The following is a 20,465-nucleotide window of genomic DNA, read 5'->3' on the forward strand; positions in this document are numbered from 1 at the left end:
GCAAAGCTGACTTCCATATGCTGCTTGTGTATTGTAGGTTGTCATCATCTGTCATTCCAGCTTCCTGACATTCCAGCTTCCAAGCCAGAAAGTTCTTGGTTTCTTATTTTTGCCAGATGCAAAGTTTCATCTCCCTTTCAACTTTTGGTCTAGCCCCATGCACCTCATGAGGCAGACAGATGGTGGCGGGTCAGCACCTAACTATCCGGGACTGCCCGGCTTTGTGGTGGGCAGTGGCTGACCAATGGAACACAGAGATTCAGCCCACCATCGAAGTTGCCCCATGGTGCCATCCTCTATGCCAATCAAGTGAGAGCTTATAACCCGTAACTGCCACCTTCTGTGTTGTGTCCATGTTGCCAGCAAGGATGGAGTGTCCTCTCCATGTGATGTGACTACAATAACTTCGGCAGTTGATATGGAGATGCTGCTTTGCTCAGGTGTCAGCATCGCCTTCTCGACTTCTTCACTGTTTTGGATCAAAGGAAGGATGGGAGTCGATACATTTAGAACCAGTTACATTGCAGGAGTTGCCAGTGCAGACGAGATCTTCCACTAGCCTGCCTTTCGGGGCTCTGCTCCTAGATTGGGCTCTTCAGCTGTGGCTGATAACCAATCTGTCACGTGTGGATGTCGTTGGCAAAAACAGTGAGTGAATTTGCCCATCCGCCTTTTGATGGCATTTCCTCCATCAAGGGTTCCACTACCCTCATCAGGCGCTCATCGGCCCAAAGCCACTGGCACTTCCTGAGGTTTCCAGGATAATTAACCTCTGCCCAGTACTTGACATTGACCAGTACAGGTTGTACTGCGTGTGGTCATAGCAGTAGCAGTTCTGACGTGACAGAAATGCACAGAGCCCCAACACATAGCCCTTTGTTAAGGTTGCCTTTTTTAATGCTAACCTGTGGGCTTTTGTCACCTGTCCCCTTTGAACCTAGTTCAAAGCCCTCCTCACTGGGTTGGTGAATTGGTGCGTGAAGATGCTCTTCCCCTTCCACTTCCCCTCTTGCCCTTCTTTGCAGTGGGGACAAAAGACAGATCTGGCTTTAAGACTAAGTTCGATAAGTTTATGGAAGGGACGGTATGATGGGATAGCCTAATTTTGGCAATTAGTGATCTTTGACTATTAGAGGTAAGTATGCCCAATGGCCTGTGATGGGATCTTAGATGGGGTGGGATCTGAGTTACTACAGAGAATTCTTTCCTGGGTGCTGACTGGTGAGTCTTGCCCGCATGCTCAGGGTTTAACTGATGGCCATATTTGGGGTTTGGAAGGAATTTTCCTCCAGTGCAGATGGGCAGAAGCCCTAGGGGGTTTTCGCCTTCCTCTGCAGAGTGAGGCACAGGTCACTTGCTGGAGGATTCTCTGCACCTTTAAGTCTTTAAACCACAATTTGAGGACTTCAGCAGCTCAGACATAGGATAGGGGTTTGATACACAAGTGGATGGGTGAGATTCTGTGGCCTGATTGTGCAGGAGGTCAGACTAGACGATCATAATGGTCTCTTCTGACCTTAAAGTCTATGATTCTATGATTCTTCCCAGCAGACCTCCTTCTCAGAACAGCAGCCCATGAGAGGAAGACGAAGCCCTCCTGTCGACACCATCTGCTCAGCCTTGCATTCATCTCCAAACTGCATGTGTCCCTGCCTAGGCTCTTGCCCTTAACTGGGAGGATGGACGAGAACACAACCTGTGTCCACAGTCGCTGCACCGTGGAGGAGCCCAGCCAGTCTGTGCCACTGGAAAGAAAACACTCTCTCTGTGCACATCCTGCCTGGGTCTTTCTGAGGCTGGATTGGAAGGAGGCTTCATCTATTCACACAGGCCTCTGCATGGAAGAATGGTCCAGTGGTCAGGGTACTAGCCTGGGTTCAGGTCACTGCTCTCTCACAGATTCCCCATGTGACCTTGGGTAAGCCACTTACTCTGTCTGGCCCTCAGTTCCCATCTGTAAAGCTGGGACAATTGCCCTGCCACACGCAGGATGCCAGGATAAGAACATAAGAATGGTCACACTGGATCAGGCCTATGGTCCACCTAGCCCAGTTGCCTGCCTCTGACAGCAGCCGGTGCCAAATGCTTCAGCGGAAATGAACAGAACAAGGCAATTATTGAGGGATCCATTCCCTGTTGTCCAATCCCAGCTTCTGACAATCAGAGATTTACGGACATTCAGAGCATGGGGTTGTGTCCTTGCCCATCTTGGCTAATAGCCACTGATGGCCCTATCATCCATGAACCTATCTCATTCTTTTTTGAACCCATTTATACTTTTGGTCTTCACAACATCCCTTGGCAATGAGTTCCACAGGTTGACTGGGTGTTATGTGAAGAAGTATTTCCTATGTTAGTTTTAAACTTGCTGGCTGTTAATTTCATTGGGTGACTCCTGGTTCTCGTCTTATGTGAAGGGGGTAAATAACACTTCCTTATTCACTTTCTTCACACCAATCATGATTTTATAGCCCTTTATCATATCCCCGCTTGGTCATCTCTTTTCCAAACTGGACAGTCTCGGTCTTTTTAATCTCTCCTCATATGGATGCTGTTACATAACCTTAATAATTTTTCTTGCTCTTCTCTATACCTTTTCCAATTCTAATAGATCTCTCTTGAGATGAAAAGACCAGAACTACAAGCTGTATTCAAGGTGTGGGTGTATCATGAATTTATAGAGTAGCATTATGATATTTTCTGTTTTATTATCTACCCCTTTTTCTTTGAGTGAAGGTACCTATTGTGCCATCCACTTGAGTCTAGAAGTTTTTCCAAGCAGTGTCCATTGACCCACCCATGCACAATATGTCTCCTCATGCTCCTACTTGATGGTATAAGGGGCAGTGCAGATCAACGCCACTCCAAATCCTCCTCAACAGAACTACAGTTCCACATAGTTCCAAAGAGGATGTGCTAGGCTGTTCTCAGTGGTAGCAGATGACAGAACAAGAAGCAATGATCTCAAGTTGCAGTGGGGGAGGTCTAAGTTGGATATTAGGAAACACTTTTTCACTAGGAGGGTAGTGAAGCACTGGAATGAGTTACTTGGGGGTGGGGGGAGGGGGAGTGGAATCTCCATTCTTAGAGGTTTTTAAGGCGCAGCTTGGCAAAGCCCTGTCTGGAATGATTTAGTTGGTGTGGGTCCTGCTTTGAGTAGGGGATTGGACTAGATGTCCTCCTGAGGTCTCTTCCAACCCTGATATTCTGTGATTCTATGATAGCTACTGTCATGTTCTGCTAGCTAAGCGTGACTTCAATATGTACAGCAGGCTGACAGAGTTTACAGACAGCCTCCCTGCAGACGACCATGCCCAGTTCCAGGCCTCAGTGAACGAGAGGAAATTGGTGGTGAAGGTGGCCCTTCAGGCCGTGGTGGATGCAGCTGACACTGCTTCTCATTCCATAGCCACCAGGCTTGTGATGAGCAGGACTCATGGCTTCAGTCTTCTGGTTTCCCGAGGGAGATCCAAAGTGTCACCTCCCTTTCGATGAAGACAATCTTTTTGATGACACAAAGGGTGAGCCTCTTCACTCCCTGAAGGACTCCACTCTGTGGTCCCCAGGAATCTATACCCCAGCACCCAAGAGGAAGCACCAGAGGCAGTATACTGCCTACCAGCCCTACTACCAGTGGCTACTGAACCTCCCCTAGAAATGACAGAGATCCCAGAGGCCCCACTTTCCAGCACCAGCCACCTTCTCAACCCTCTTCCAGCCTCAGGCCAAGGGTCACTTTTGACAGGTGGGTTGAGACCCACAGGCCACCTTCAATGCCAGCTACCTTGCCATCCGTCATCTTCAGAAGTCGCTTTGCCTTCTTTGTCCACAATTGGGCCAAGATCACCATAGGCAGTTGGGTACTGGAGATCGTCCATTACGGGTGCTCCATAGAGTTTCTTTCCTTCCCACCTCATCATCCTCCCACTTGACACCCTCTCACCAGTTGATTCTTCAGCAGGAAGCCAACTCCCTTCTCCTCAAGGCTGTGGTAAAGGGCATCCCGCTGCAATACCAGGGGAGGGGATTCTACTCGCCATATTTCCTCATTCCAAAAAAGGGCAGAGGACAGAAACCCATCCTGGCAAGCAGTAGGAAGCACAAACATGTCACACTTTCAATTGACACAAAGCTAGAAATATTTAAAAAACCTCGACAATGGTTTTTGGCTAAGCAACATAGCAGGAGAATATGATAGTGGGAAATCAACCACCACTGATATTTGAAAAAGCCAGGAAAAATACAACAATTTGCAAAAGAAGCCAAAGACAGTGGAGCAGTGCGAAGCAGGTGTATTGTACACGAAGCTACTGCTGCTGATTTTGATAAGGCAATGCATCTGTGGCTTGCACAAGAGAGATCAGAAGACAATTCTATAAACAGTGGGATGGTTACAGAAAAGCCAGGGTTACTCCACTGAGAAATATATCCAGACAAAAGTGAGGACCATTTTAAAGCAAGCATGGGGTGACTCTGTTGGTTCAAAAATCGGCATGGAATACGGGAGGCAAGGAAAGTCCCTGACAGCTGACTCGAATGCCATTGGTGAATTTAAAACCACTTTCAAATCATTTATTGAGCAGCATGAATTTACATGGGACCAGGTGTTCAGCTGCAATGAGACAGACCTATATTGGTTCCTGCTTCCATACAAGACTCCGGCAGACAGTTTAGAAAAACAGGCGAAGAATTTCAAATCCAGTAAAGGTGTGGTCAGGTTGATGGCTACTGCTAACGGAAACGGGGATTTCCATCTCCCATTGGCATTCATTCACAACAGTGTGAAACCTGGCTGGCTAAGCTAAGCAGTAGTTCTGCAGAAAAGGACCTGGGGATTACAGTGGATGAGAAGCTGGATATGACTCAGCAGTGTGTCTTTGTTGCCAAGAAGGCCAATGGCATATTGGGCTGTATTACTAGGAGCATTGCCAGCAGATTGAGGGAAGTGATTCTTCCCCTCTATTTGGCACTGGTGAGGCCACACCTGGAGTATTGTGTTCAGTTTTGGTCCCCCCACTGCAGAAGGGATGTGGACAAATTGGAGAGAGTCCAGCAGAGGGCAACAAAAATGATTAGGGGGCTGGAGCACATAACTTAAGAGGAGAGGCTGAGGGAACTGGAATTATTTAGTCTGCAGAAGAGAAGAGTGAGGGGGGTTTGATTCAAGCCTTCAATTACCTGAAGGGGGTTTCCGAAGATGTTCTCAGTGGTAGCAGATGACAGAACAAGAAGTAATGGTCTCAAGTTGCAGTGAGGGAGGTGTAGGTTGGATATTAGGAAACACTATTTCACTAGGAGGGTGATGAAGCACTGGAATGGGTTACCTAGGGAAGTGATGGAGTCTCCATTCTTAGAGGTTTTTAAGGCCTGGCTTGACAAAGCCTTGGCTGGGATGATTTAGTTGGTGTTGGTAATGCATTGGGCAGGGGATTGGACTAGATGATTTCCTGAGGTCTTTTCCAACCCTAATATTCTACCTCACTTCTTTACAAACATCGCTAGGTCAGCTCTGCCTGTCCATTACTGCAGCCAGTGCACTGCTTGGATGGTGTGGCAGGGCTGGGTTATAAACCCCTTAGATGTCCTGCCAAAGGGATAGCTCCTCCCTGGCTTCCCGCTAGAACGGCCAAGTGCAGAGGCCCAGACACTCAGCAAGGAACTCAGCTGCAGGCTCTAAGGAGGGCAGGCTCAGAGGAATCAGCTGAGTTGAGTGGAGCCAGCTGTGCTGGGGGCTGGGCGGAGATATAAGCCCAGGGAAAGGCTCACTGGAGGGGGAAAGGTGAGTCAGGGGGAAGACAGAGGGACTGCAGTTCTGTCTCTACCAGCAGCAGAAAGCCTCAGGGGCCGGTAGGCCCAGGGAAGGGTTTGAGTGGGGATTGGTGTTGTGTGAATCGGGACTTTGTATTAAGCACTGTAAATAAAAAGACATAGGTGAACCACCTGAAGGAGGCATTGGGACCCTTCTTGAACCACCCCAAGCACAGAGCACAGGGACGAGAGGGCAGTAACCTGTGCAGAGCCTGTGACAGATGGACAGGGGCAGCTCCAGGCACCAGCAAGCCAAGCGCGTGCCTGGGCCGGCAAGCCATCGGGGGTGCTCTGCTGGTCGCCACGAGGGCAGCAGGCAGGCTGCCTTTGATGGCATGCCTGCGGAGGGTCCGCTGGTCCCACGGCTTCAGTGGATCTCCCGCAGGCATGCCACCAAATCCGCGGGACCAGGGATCTCCCAAGGCAAGCCGCCGAAGGCAGCCTGCCTGCCGTGCTTGGGGCGGCAAAATACCTAGAGCCACCCCTGCAGAATGATAAAGGTATTTTCTCTGACTGTTTTTTTGAACATTTTGTTCCACTTGTGAAAGACTACCTTATGTCAAATCCTGTACCCGTCCAAGCTGTACTGCTGATCAGTAATGCTCCATCTCACCCTGTTGTTGAAAATCTATTGATGGAAGATGGAAGCATTTAGTATTTGTTTTTACCACCAAACATCACCTGCATCATTCAGCCAATGAACTGAGGCATTCTGGAAAACATGAAATGTTGATACAAGCAAAACCTTTTATAGTGAGTATAACTGGGATCAATGCAATTTGAATCTTATAGATTTTTGTAAACGTCTGACAAAACATGCTGTCTGCATGTGTGCTGAGTCCTGGAGTATTGACACGCTCATGGGATACACTTTGGCAGTGTATTGACAACACTGGGAGATAATTTGGAAAACAAGGATCAGATGGAAATAAATCAATTCATTTTTTCTGAAGAGCGACAGCTTTTGGATATCACCATGGAAGAACAGGAGGATTGGCTCAATGCAGATTAACCATGAGAACAAACACTCTATTCTCAGCCACCATGAGATGATTGAATTGGTAAGAGAAACAGCACAACCAGACTGTGACAAGAAGGAGGGAGAGAACGCCAAGTGGATCCCATACATGCAAGCAGAAGAGTGTTTTGCTACTGTCTGCAATGGCTTGAATAACAACCTGACGCCACAGCAATGAACTTAATGATGCTTCTAAGAGCTACATACCTTGGCAGCCAAAAAGCGTGTTAGCAACCTCAAGCAGAGTGCCATTAAAGATTGTTTCAAGTCTATGTACTTTATCCTGTAGTATTTATGCAGGAAAGTTAAGTTTGGATAGGGATTTTTTTTGTTGTCATTATAAAGACTAGTGCTGGTACATTTTGCTGCAGCATTTTTTTTTCAGTTCTATTTGAATGAACATTGAAATCGATGGACTATTGTGTTTTCTTTTCATGGATAACAAACGCTAAGAAGAAGCAAGAGAAATTGCTTAAAATTGAAATACGGTACTGTGTTAAAGGTAAACTGCTAGAAATAAAGGGAAGGTTTTAAAAAAAGGTTTGACAAGGTAAGGAAACTGTTTCTGTGCTTAGTATCAGAGGGGTAGCCATGTTAATCTGGATCTGTAAAAGCAGCAAAGAATCCTGTGGCACCTTGTAGACTAACAGACGTTTTGGCGCATGCTCCAAAACATCTGTTAGTCTATAAGGTGCCACAGGATTCTTTGCCGTTTCTGTGCTTATTTCCTTTAAATTAAGATGGTTAAAAGCAGCATTTTTCTTCTGCATAGTAAAGTTTCAAAGCAGTATGAAGTCAGTGTTCATTTGTAAACTTTGGATAGAACAACCGTAATGTTTTGTTCAGAGTTACGAACATTTCAGAGTTACAGACAAACTCTGTTCCCGAGGAATTCGTAACTCTGAGGTTCTATTATATTTACACTTCCAGCATTTGTATACAAGTACTTATAAAATGTGTCAATATTTAATTGTCTGCCCTCGTGTGATGTAATTGGATGGGAGTCTTTTTTGTTTCTGTTTCTCTTCAGTTTTTACCTGTACTATATCTATTCTCTCTTCTTTACTAGGATATAGAATATCCCCTTTAATAAATCCTCCCCTGAAGGATGTACTCCTCTATGATCTTTTGAATTTTCCATGCCACAAGTCTGGTTCTATATAGGCTCCTCCAATCCCAAGAGGTTCCTACTAAACCTAAATCCCTCCCCTGAATGCCATCATCTCATCCATGCATTGAGACCCTGTGTTCCTAGCCCTGCGTGCGGAAGTGGAAGCATTTTAGAGAATGCTATCATGAAAGTTCTGGATTTTGATCTCTTATCTTGCAGCCTAAACATGGCATTAAAGATTGTAAGGTGCTCAGATATCGCAACAGTGGTGGCTGGATAAATCCCTTGCACAAACAGGCCCTGTGACAAGCAGGAGAAAAGTTGCTGGCATGTACACCACAACTGATGCTCCTGGGAGTGAAGGAAGCCATAGAGCCTGCCTGTTCCTGTGCAGACTCCATACAGCCATAGCACTGGGGTCACAGCTGGGCAAGGGGGGCTCCCAGAACTTGCTGTGCTGTAAGGATGGATCTGCTGCAAGTCCCAGGTTTGGGTTGAACCTTATAGTAAATGTGTACTCATAGACGATCAGGGTTGGAAGGGACCTCAGGAGGTCATCTAGTTCAACCCCCTGCTCAAAGCAGGGTCAATCCCCAGACAGATTTTTACCCCAGTTCCCTAAATGACCCCCTCAAGGACTGAACTCACAACTGTGGGTTTAGCAGGCTAATGTTCAAACCACTGAGCTATCCCTCCCTCCTAACCACGTAGGGATCTGTGCAGGCAGCCCCAGGCACTAACCCTGTGGCATTAACAGGAGGATGCTGAGTTAATGTTTGCAGAGATCTGTGGTTTCAAAGAACTGTCCATTCACCTGCCCTTCTGCACTTGTGCCTCTTTTTCCTGGGCGGGGAGATGTCAGCTCAGGCCCTACTGTGGTTTGCACCTGCTCTGCCCAGCTGGAGAAGACACTACGTGGTCTCCAGCAGGCGAGAGTCAGGCCCTGACCGTTGTCACCTGGGTTCCGGAATGCCAGTGCTGGGGCCAGGAATGCTCGCTCCTACAGACTCACACTGCAGTGGGGTTGGCTAATCCTGCTGCCTTTGCTTTGCCCCGTTGCTGCCGGCATCATGTGCTGTTAATGCAGGCTCTGGTGGCTCTGCCAGGGAGGAGCAGCAGTCACTCCAGGGCTCAGAGTAAAAGTGACAAAGTCTTTGCTGGTGTAAATTGGCACAAACAGAATGTGTCCCAGAGAGTCTCCTGCCACTAAGGAGTGAACTGGGCCCATAGATTCGAGCCCTGCCATCACCAGCTGGCACTGACAGACGCAGCCCTCAGAGGGCCGTATTTTTTCCTCCCTGCTAGGCCAGGGTCTAGAGATGCCCTTGTGGCCCTGAGACCTCTTTGGGACCACGTCAGAGCAGCATGCTGGGATCTGGGTCTTGTCTGCAATCTGGTTTAGGTTGAAACTCTGGACTTTACTCCATGAACTGAGGACCTTCACCCATGCTGCTCAGAATGGCTGGACAGGACCAGGGCTGAGGGGAGGCCTGGGGAGAGACTACTGTGCTATTGTGTGTTTTGTATCCCTTGCCCATCACTGTGGTGTCTGCCTTGCAGGACTGGGGTTCTGGTGCTGCCGTCCCTTCTTCAGCCCAGCTGTTCTGGAGGTAGAGGCTGCCATGGACCCTCTCCAAGTCCACACAGGGTGCGATGTGCTTGCTCCAGGGTGCAGAGGAGCATCCAAGCCCCTGTGGCACCTTGGCCTTCTGCCCAGAGCACTGGCACCCACCCAACACCACCATGTCAATGCAGCTAGTGTTCCTCTTTAATAACATTCACTGCAGGGTTGGCTCTGCAGATCTGGGTCCCACTTCATTCACAGTACCTGTCCGGCCTGTCTCCCTGTAGGTACTAGGAGGCCAGCTCAGACTGCGACACCCTGCATTGGGTCTCCATTGCCGTGAGCTGAGCACACTGTGCCCTCGATGCTCCTTGCTGCCCTGGCAGCCAGCACACTTGTGATGTTTGCTGTGTAAACACACCGGTGGCTGGAGGAAACGGACGCTCTGGCGAGTGACCTTGTGCAAGGCTGGGAGGATTTGTGAGACCTCCCCACAGCAGAGGAATGCTGAGCCAATTGCTTCCTACCAATCCCCTCGAGTGGGGACAAACTGTCCAGCAAAGGGACCCTCCTCCAGGGCCATCCAGAGGATTCAGGGGGCCTGGGGTCTTCGGCAGTGGGGGGCCCCTGCTTCGGCGGTAATTCGGCTGCGGGGGGCCCTTCTGCTCCAGGACTCGCCGCCGAAGTGCCCCGAAGATCCACGGCTGGGCTCCCCCTGCTGCCAAATTACCGCCGAAGACCCAGCACTTTGGTGGCTGGTCCCGCTTTGGCAGTAATTCGGCAGCGGGGGGTCCGCCCCGGGGCGGAAGGACCCCCCACCACCGAAGACTCGTAGTGGAAGGAGCTCCAGGGGCCCAGGCCCCGTGAGAGTTTTCTGGGGCCCCTGGAGCGAGTGAAGGACCCTGCTCCAGGGCCCCTGAAAAACTCTCATGGGGGCCCCTGCGGGGCCCGGGGCCTGGGGCAAATTGCCCCACTTGCCTCCCCCTCTGGGCAGCCCTGCCCTCCTCTCCATATATTCACATGGAAACAGATGGAGAACACTATCCTTCAGCAGCATGGGGCTTCTATGCCTAAGTGTGACTGGGTCATCCCCTCTGGGCCATCCTGGGTCTGGCTGGGCACTGCCCTTCTGGTTCGGTCTGGCTGGGCGCAGCCCCTCTGGGTCATCCTACTACCCTCAAGGGGCCCAGTCCAGCTTGCCCTGTTGGTTCCTGTAGAGTCCAGCTCCCCAGATACTGTTTATCTGGTTGATGTCCTAAGTCCCTCAGCAAACCCTTGTGAGCAAACACAGGTCTGGAGGGAGGCTGCACTTCCACAGCACTTCAGTGAAGATTTAACCCTTCAAATGCTGACACTTTCCAGCCCAAGCAGTGCTCAGAACCACAGGATGATGACAGGGCAATGTCTCTCAGGGTCTGTATGGCGCCCAGCACAGCAGAGCATGGATTTCATTGGGCCTCCTAGGCATCACCACAAGACCAATATAGCAGATAAGAATGTCCCTGCTCATGCAGGGTTGTTCTCTACAACCCAATCCTGCTCTGTCTCTGGCTGGCTTGCTTTGACCAACGAGGAACAACACTTTCTAGTCCATTCCAGTGACAAATACACCATAACTCAGCAAATGTTTCCTGAATCTTGGGCCAAGACAATTAAAGAGCCAGGGAATTCGCTAAGGACCGGCGGGCAGGGACGCTGCAGGGCAGGGACGCTGCAGGGCAGGGAGTTGGGGCGGGTGCAGAGCCAGCTGACTGCCTGGGATTATTGTATAGCTAGGAGCAGGGGCCAGACAATGAGTCTCATGCCAGTGGTAGTGGAGGTGGGTTGAGCCTTGGGAGTCGGCAGGGAGCTAGTTGACCATGGGTTCCGACTCCTCTCCTGGTTTCCAGCTGCTAAATTCCATTAGCCTCACCCCAACCAAATGCGACTCGAGGCAGGGCTGCTTGGACATTTACCACTGAAACATTTTTCAATGGAAAATTGTTTTTTTCACTGAACAAGAATTTGTGAGAAAAGGATCTGCTGTGGGAAAGCTGAGCAGCTGAACCCAAGGCCAGGTGCTGGAGGCAAGGCAGAGGGGCTGTGGCTTACAGATTTCATCCTTCAACATTATTCAGTGATTTCCAGGTCTGCAGATAAACATTGCACAAATACACAGTCTGCAACACCCAATGTGTGTTGGTTACTGTAGTTACATAATCAGCCAGTCAGGGAACAGAAACTGTATCATGTGACATAGGGCAGATAATGGGAATACCATAACCAAATAGACAATTGAAAATGAGTGCTCCATTGGCTAGGGACACAAGTCATATACTGTTGTTTCTGCTGTCTGATTGGATGTCTCATGTAACTTACTGACCTTCTACAAATTGCAAATTTTAAAATCAAATGTGCAATTTGCCATGTACTTTCTGTGAATGAGATTGGCAGAGACCCTGGGTTTTTTTGCCTTCCTCTGCAGCATGGGTCACGGGTCACTTGCAGGTTTAAACAAGAATAAATGGTGGATTCTCTAACTTTAAGTATTTAATTTGTGATTTGAGGACTTCAGTAACTCAGCCAGAGGCTAAGGGTCTATTCCAGGAGTGAATGGGTGAGGTTCTGCGGCCTGCGATGTGCAGGAGGTCAGATTAGATGATCATGATGGTCCCTTTTGTCTATGAGACATCAGCACTCAGCACGTATTAGCGTGAAAGAAGCCTGCATGTTCAAATGCTCATGGAAAGTGTATGTGAAAGGCCACGAATGTTGGTGAGGCACCACTCGAGTTTGAACCCCAGCAACTATAAATATATGTGGGAGGTGGGGGATCGGAGGAGAGAGGATCAGGGAGAGGAACAGCAGGGCAGTGGAGAGCAAAGCAGGGCTTGGATCGAGGTACACATGCCTCTTGCTCAGGATCAGAGGGCTGGTGCTGGGCTCTGCTTCAGTTGCTTCTTGTGCAGCTGAGATCCTTCCAGAGCTGAATGAGCCGGGGCAGGGCCAATGGGTTGGAAAACAGAGATGCTGAGGGTTCCCTCGAGGCCTCGTCTCCAGAGAATTGCCTGCCCTTTCCATTCTTAGCCATGGGAGGAAACTCTCTGATCCACAGTGCTCGCGACGGATAGGCCAGGCTCAGCTGGGATTCCTTGGCCTCAGCAGTACTGTGTATTGTGACCTGGTTTACCTTCCTGGTGGGTTTGGAGGCTGCCAACACTAGGGGGACAGAGCAGCTGGCCCACAAGAGAGATTAGTTCTGCTGCAAGGGGGCAGTGTACTGCCCAGCTGTTGTTCTGAGCACTGTGACGTATCACAGATCTTTCTGCTGTTTCTTTTTCTTCCTAGAGATGTACGGGAGGCTGATAAGTCTGGCCAGATCCCTGCACAGCTGAGACATTTGTGAGCCAGTCGGAAGCTAGGCTTGGACCCAGAGGTCCCTTGGGCCCCTAGACTGGCCAGCAGCAGCTCCAAACCCACCCAACTCTAACCATGGCCAAAGGAACTTTCTTCATATTGCCAGGCCCATAGGTGTGGGAACTAAGGATGCTGGAGGTGCTGCCCCTGGCTTGAAGTGGTTTTCATCCTATACAGGGTTTACAGTTTGGTTCACTGGCTCTCAGCACCCCCACTATACAAATTGTTCCAGCTCCTCTGCGGCCAGGCCTCACATACAGGCTCTGGCTAAGCCCTGCTCACAGGTCCCCAGGCAGCTCCCTGAGCTGAGAGCAGAGCCGGGACCTGGCTTGGGCTACAGACAGAATCCCACGCTGGCTAATGAGTGAGGCTCTGTCCCAGCTGTGATCATGTAGAGGGCCAGCTCCTATGCTGGGTGCACTGTGTTTGGGGTCAGGAGGTCATGAGTTCTAGTTTTCTTCAGGTAAATCACCTAACTATCCAATGCTCCACCCCATGGGGTACATAGCCCTGCCCCAGCAAGTAGGTGCTGGCTGGGCAGTGTGATGAGGATGGGCTTGTTACCACCGATTACTTGTATTTAAGTGGGGGAAACCCTCACAAAAACTGTTGCCAGTAGCAGCACATTAAGCAAAGAAGCAATGATGGCTGGCCGACTAATCTGATACCAGTAACAACGGGCTGATTCTAAAGGGCCTGGTGTCCAGCTGCCCATGCTTCACTCTCGTTCCAGTCCATCCCTCTCCAGTCAGAATTTTACACTGAAGGAACTGCCCACTGCACCCACCACACAGGCAACTGCTGTTGAGGTGGGAAATGGCAGCTGTTAAACAGCAAACAACTGCTAGGGAGCAATCTTGTTTACCGTATAGACTCATAGACTCCTAGGTCAGAAGGGACCAATATGATCATCTAGTCTGACCTCCTGCACAAGGCAGGCCACAGAACCCCACCCATCCAATTTTATAACAACCCCTAACCCAGGACCGAGTTATTGAAATCCTCAAAATTGGTTTGAAGACCTCAAGCTGCAGAGAATCCACCAGCAAGCGACCCGTGCCCCACGCTGCAGGGGAAGGCGAAAAACCTCCAGGGCCCCTGCCAATCCGCCCTGGAGGAAAATTCCTTCCCAACCCCAAATATGGCGATCAGCTAAACCCTGAGCATGTGGGCAAGACTCACCAGCCAGCACCCAAGAAGGAATTCTCTGCAGTAACTCAGTTCCCATCCCATCCAACATCTCCCCGCAGACCATTGAGCAGACTTATCTGGTGGTAATCCAAGATCAATTGCCCAAATTAACGATCCTATCATAACATCCCCTCCATATACTTATCAAGCTTTGTCTTAAAGCCAGAAAAGTCTTTTGCCCCCACTACTTCCCTCGGAAGGCTGTTCCAGAACTTCACTCCCCTAATGGTTAGAAACCTTCATCTAATTTCAAGTCTAAACTTCCTAATATCCAATTTATACCCATTCGTTCTCGTGCCTACATTAGTACTAAACTTAAATAATTCCTCTCCCTCTCTAACGTTAACCCCCCTGATATATTTATATAGAGCAAGCATATCCCCCCTCAGCCTTCTTTTGGCCAGGCTAAACAAGCTAAACTCTTTGAGTCTCCTTTCATAAGGCAGTATTTCCATTCCTCGGATCATCCTTGTAGCCCGTCTCTGAACCTGTTCCAGTTTGAATTCATCCTTCTTGAACATGGGACACCAGAACTGCACACAGTATTCCAGATTGGGTCTCACCAACGCCTTATATAACGGTACTAACACCTCCTTATCCTTGCAGGAAATACCCCGCCTGATGCATCCCAAAATCGCATTTGCTTTTTTAACAGCCGTATCACACTGGCGACTCATAGTCATCCTGCCATCAACCAGTACCCCAAGGTCCTTCTCCTCCTCCGTCGCTTCCAACTGATGCGCCCCCAACGTATAGCCAAAATTCTTATTATTAATTCCTAAGTGCATGACCTTGCACTTTTCACTATTGTATTTCATCCTATTTCTATTACTCCAGTTTACAAGGTGGTTCAGATCTTCCTGAATAGTATCCCTGTCCTTCTCCGTGTTAGCAATACCCCCCAGCTTTGTGTCATCCGCAAACTTTATTAGCACATTCCCGCTCTTTGTGCCAAGGTCAGTAATAAAAAGGTTAAATAAGATCGGTCCCAAAACCGATCCTTGAGGGACTCCACTAGTGACCTCCTTCCAGCCTGACAGTTCACCTTTCAATACGACCCGCTGGAGTCTCCCCTTTAACCAGTTCCTTATCCACCTTACAACTTTCATATTCATCCCCATCTTTTCCAATTTAACTAACAGTTCCCCGTGCGGAACCGTGTCGAACGCCTTACTGAAATCTAGGTAAATTTTATCTACCGCATTTCCTTTATCTAAGTAATCCGTCACCTTCTCAAAGAAGGAGATCAGATTGGTTTGACACGATCTACCTTTAGTAAATCCGTGTTGCAATTCGTCCCAATTACCATTGACCTCTATGTCCTTAACTACTTTCTCCCTTAAAATTTTTTCCAAGACCTTACATACTACAGACGTCAAGCTAACAGGCCTATAATTACCCGGATCACTTTTATTCCCTTTCTTAAAAATAGGAACTACATTAGCAATCCTCCAGTCATACGGCACAACCCCCGAGTTTACCGATTGCTTAAAAATTCTCACTAACGGGCTCGTAATTTCACGCGCCAGTTCCTTTAATATCCTCGGATGGAGATTGTCTGGGCCCTCCGACTTCGTCCCATTGAGCTGTTGAAGTACGGCCTCTACCTCAGTTGCGGTAATATCCACTTCCATATCCACATTCCCGTTTATCATCCCTCCATCATCGCTAGATTCCTCACTAGTCTTATTAAAAACTGAGGCAAAGTACTTGTTTAGATGTTGGGCCATGCCTAGGTTATCCTTAACCTCCATTCCAACCTCAGTGTATAGCGGCCCCACTTCTTCTTTCTTTGTTTTCTTCTTATTTATGTGGCTGTAGAACCTTTTGCTATTGGTTTTGATTCCCTTTGCAAGGTCCAGTTCAATGCGGCTTTTAGCCTTCCTCACTTTATCCCTACATGTTCTGACCTCACCTTACTGATCCTGCCTTTCTTCCACTCTCTGTAAGCTTTCTGCTTTTGTCTAATCCCCCCTCTGAGTTGCTTGCTCATCCAGTTTGGCCTACAACTCCTGCCCATGGTTTTTTCCCCCTTTCTTGGGATGCAGGCTTCTGACAGTCTCCGCAGCTGCGACTTAAAGTAATTCCAGGCCTCCTCCGCATTTAAATCCACTAATTCCTCCGTCCAATCCACTTCCCTAACTAATTTCCTTAACTCTTTAAAATTAGCCCTCGAGAAGTCGAAAACCCTAATCCCAGATCTACATTTGTTTATCCTTCCATCTAGTTTGAACTGAATCAGCTCATGATCACTCGAACCAAGGTTGTCTCCTACCACCATTTCTTCTACGAGGTCCTCACTGCTCACCAACACCAAATCTAAAATGGCATCTCCTCTCGTAGGTACTTCAACTACTTGATGAAGAAATCCATCCGCTATCACATCCAGGAAAATCTGACCCCTATTATTCTTGCAAGCACTCGTCCTCCAGTCTATATCTGGGAAGTTGAAGTCCCCCATAATCACACATTTCCCCTTAGTGTTTACTTCATTAAAGACATTAAAGAGGTCTCTATCCATATCCCAATCAGATCCCGGCGGTCTATAGCACACCCCAAGCACTATCTCAGGGGAAGCTCTAGTTGCTTTTTTACCCTGTGTGATTTTTGCCCAGACAGACTCTGTCTTATCCATTCCATTGCTTCTTATTTCGCTACAGTTAATTTCATCATTGATGTACAAGGCTACTCCACCACCTTTGCCTTTCTTCCTGTCTTTTCTAAACAGCACATAGCCTTCAATACCCGTGCTCCAGTCATGAGTACTATTCCACCAGGTTTCGGTTATCCCTATAATATCCGGTTTCACTTCCTGCACCAGTAACTCCAGTTCCTCCATCTTGTTGCCTAGGCTCCTCGCATTAGTGTACAGACCTTTTAATTTTCGGCGTTTGGCGTCAGTGACATTCTTTCCCCCGTCGTGCAGAGACCTTCTACCACCAGCATCACCCGTTACTCTGGTTTCTACTCCACTATTCCTCCTTGGATCAATTCTTGGGACCGCAAGGGTATCCCCTCTCACTTTGTTTACTTCCCTCTCCAGGTTATATTCCAGCGTGAAGATCTCACGAACATCTCCCAACCATCTCCCCCAACTTTCTAGTTTAAAGCTCTCTTGATGAGGTCGGCGAGCCTCCATCCTAGAATTCTATTTCCCTCCTTGCTTAGATGAAGTCCATCCTGAGCGAACAGTCATCTATCCGTAAACGCTTCCCAGTGACCGTACATCCCAAAGCCCTCCTTATAACACCACTCCCTGAGCCATCTGTTGATCGCCATAATCTTGTCACTCCTTCGTCGCCCCGCTCTAGGAACCGGCAGAATCCCACTGAAGATCACCTGAGCCTCGATTTCTTTGAGCATCTTCCCCAGTCTGGCATAGTCCTCCTTGATACAGTCCAGCAAGTAACTAGCCGTATCATTCGTTCCCACATGAAGGATAATCAACGGATTCTTTCCCGCTCCCGCTAAGATCGTATTCAGCCTCAGGTCCACATCCTGTATCTTAGCTCCTGGCAGACAGCACACCCTTCTGTTCTCCCGATCAGGTCTAGTTACAGGCCTGTCTACTCTTCTCAGTAAAGAGTCTCCAATCACATAGACTTGCCTTTTCCTGGCGACAGTGCGATTCTGCAGTCTATCCCCCACAGCAGCTGGCCGCAATTCCTCTCGATTTGTATTCGCTCTTACAATCCTCCTAGGGCTCATACTTGGTGTCGCCTCCATCGACTCCTCCCCTCCTTCTGCAGGACAAGCTGCTCACCTCTTCTTCCTTGCCCTTTCTCCTTCAGCAGCCTGCTGTGCTCCATCTTCATTTTCCAACTCAGCAGACCTGTTCCTGAGTTCTGTTTCTCCATCGCTGGCCCGTCTTTTCCTCTGCCTGGTTCTCCTAGTCACATGCTTCCACCGTCCACTTTCCTCACCCAGCAGCCCCTCCTCAGAGTCCTTTGGTCCTGCTTCTATCCGCTCGTCTGAGCTTGTCCCCTGTGCCTCCTCATGTCTGTGTTCCATCATCTGCTCAAATCCCCTTCTAAACTCAGTACAGAGTGGGTCTTCTGCAGGCTGGGGGCTTGCAATGTAATCCAGGAATCATCCTGGAAAGGCCCCTTTCCCCTGCAGGGTAGGACTGAGAGGGCTCTGCTGTCACCACATGATCCCTTCCCTTCACAGTGGCCTCTTTAGCAACAGGGATCCCCGTGCCACTGCGTGCCTCAAACAGAGGGAGTGGGTGTGGAGGGGCCCCTGTTTGCCACTAACTGAGGAACGTCTCTGTCCTGTTGCTTTTCAGACGCCACTCCCTGACAGCAAATCAGCCCCAGACTGTGGGCAGAGCCCTACGCAGGTGAGTGGGGTAGCCCCTGCTTCGGGAAGCCACCTCCATCACCTGGAGGCAGTTCGCTGCCCTTGGCAAAGAAAGCAACTCAAAAGGCCCTTGCTGCCTGTTGCTTGCAGGGCATCCCATGGCATCCCTGGACACTGGCTGGGTAGCTCAGTGGGCAGCAATGGGAGAGGGAGCTGGGGGGTAGTTTTATCTTGCCGGTTTCCCATTCAAATTGTGAGCAGGAGTGACCCTGCTTAGCATGGGAGAGCCAACATGGAGCAAGCAGTGCCAAAGGCTCATACAGACAAGGCTAGGGAGGAAGTGCCCAGTCCTGTGCCCAGCTTCTTGGCTGCTGATGCTTGTTTGTCCCCCAGGCACATGCAGAGAAGGTTTGGAGAGCGGGGAGACTCCTGTTCAGCCACCTCGTGAGCTCCTGTCCTGGCCTCATCCGCGATCACAAGTATCACCTCAGGCACCACAGGTGGGATGGCCCTGCTCTGTGGCCATGGCAGTACCTACCAGTGAGGGAGCCTCGCCAGGCAGCTTGTGTGCCTGGGTATGGACCCTCCTGGGGGCTAGGCCTGGACAGACAGGTGGGACGTCACAGCCCCATCCCCAAAGCCAGAAAGGGAGAGACAAGCATGGACCCTTGCAGGCCTGGTGCTTCCTACCTGAGAGAATGTAATGTCGCTAAATGTCAGTCACAATGCAGGGCAAGTGTCCTCCTCCACACAGCCCTGCCCTCCGACCCACAGCCCCTGCAGTACCTGCCCTGGGTCCCTCCCTTCCCAGCTCTGCCAGAGCCCCTTGATCTGACCCTCAGCCCCTTCAATTTCCGCCCTGGGTCCCCCCCACAACTCTGCTGGTGCCCCTCAATCCCCACCCATAGCCTCAGCTATCCCCACCCTGGATTTCCCCCGCCCTCCTCAGCTCTGCTGGTGCCCCTCAATCCTAAACCCCAGCCCCTGCAATCCCTGCCCTGGGTCCCCGCCTTCGCAGCTCTGCTGGTGCCGCTCAATCCCCACTCGCAGCCTCCCTGCTATTCCACTCCAGCACTCTCCCTGCCCCCAAGCTCTGCTAGTGCCCCTCAATCCCCACCCACAGCCCTGATATTCCACACAAACCTTCCTTGCACCTTTTCTCCTGCCTCACTATGCCAGCCCTGAATTCCCCAGGTCACTAGTCTTGTCTCACCCATCCATCGCCCTTTTTCCCCTTCAGGCATTGTTGCTCCGGGAAGGAGCTAGTAGACTGGCTGCTCAGTGCAGGGCTGTCCATCCAAACGCGGAGCCAGGCCATTGGGGTTTGCCAAGTGCTGGTGGATGGAGGAGTCCTGACTCATGGTGAGAATCACAAAGGGTCTGGGTGCTTCCAGGACTCCGGCCAAGCTGGGAGGAGCAGGCTGGAGAACATATGGAGTGTGACAGGGTGGACTGGGCTGGGGACTAGGCGTGCCAGGGCCTGTGTGGGGCACAAGGGCACAGGGTGGGACTGGGAGCCATGTGGAGTTTGTCAGGTTGTGGTGGGCCAGGACTCAGCAGGGTAGGATAGGCCAGGGGCTGTGTGGGGTCTGGTGGGGCAGGCTGGGGGCCATGTGATGAGGTAGGCTGGGGGATTCATGGGGCCTTCAGGCACGGGGTAGGGCTGAGAACCATGTGGTGTTTGTCTGGGTGTGGTGGGCCAGGATGCAACAGGGAGGGGTGTACCAACGCCTGCCAGGGTCCTGGTGGGGTGGGGCGGGACTGGGCCACATGGCGTGAGGCAGAGAGGAGAGGCTGGTGGTTGTGCCAGGTGCAGTGGGTCAGGAAGGACCCAGTTGGGTGGGGTGGGATGGGATATGTCAGGAGCTGCTTGGGAATGCATGAGTCCTGGAGGGGAAGGGTAGGCTAAGGCCTGCCAGGGACAGGGACAGGCTGGGGGGCCACATGGGATCTGGCAGGGCAGGCTGAGAACCCCATGGGGCCTGGCAGGGCAGGCTGCGGGTTGGTCCAGGTATGGAGGGTGAGATGTGCCAGGGACTGCCAGGAGCCTAGTGGGGCAGGCTGAGGTCACATGG

The 20,465-nt window shown here is 50.2% G+C and overlaps 1 protein-coding gene across 3 annotated transcripts in view; it reads left to right on the plus strand.

The window, feature by feature from the left end:
* The window catches only part of RAPGEF3 (Rap guanine nucleotide exchange factor 3), a 76,638-nt gene that overhangs the window by 27,499 nt on the left and 28,674 nt on the right, over window positions 1-20,465 (plus strand). Inside the window, exons 3-5 of one of the 3 annotated variants that reach the window (XM_030546233.1) lie at window positions 18,377-18,430; window positions 18,784-18,890; window positions 19,631-19,752. In XM_030546233.1, coding sequence (XP_030402093.1) covers window positions 18,377-18,430; window positions 18,784-18,890; window positions 19,631-19,752 — 283 coding nt within the window. Of the gene's footprint in view, window positions 1-18,376; window positions 18,431-18,783; window positions 18,891-19,630; window positions 19,753-20,465 lie in introns of those variants that run through there. The other 2 variants (XM_030546235.1, XM_030546234.1) reach the window with 2 other exon arrangements.

Source organism: Gopherus evgoodei, unplaced genomic scaffold (assembly GCF_007399415.2).
Source record: "Gopherus evgoodei ecotype Sinaloan lineage unplaced genomic scaffold, rGopEvg1_v1.p scaffold_42_arrow_ctg1, whole genome shotgun sequence".
Taxonomy (NCBI): domain Eukaryota; kingdom Metazoa; phylum Chordata; order Testudines; family Testudinidae; genus Gopherus; species Gopherus evgoodei.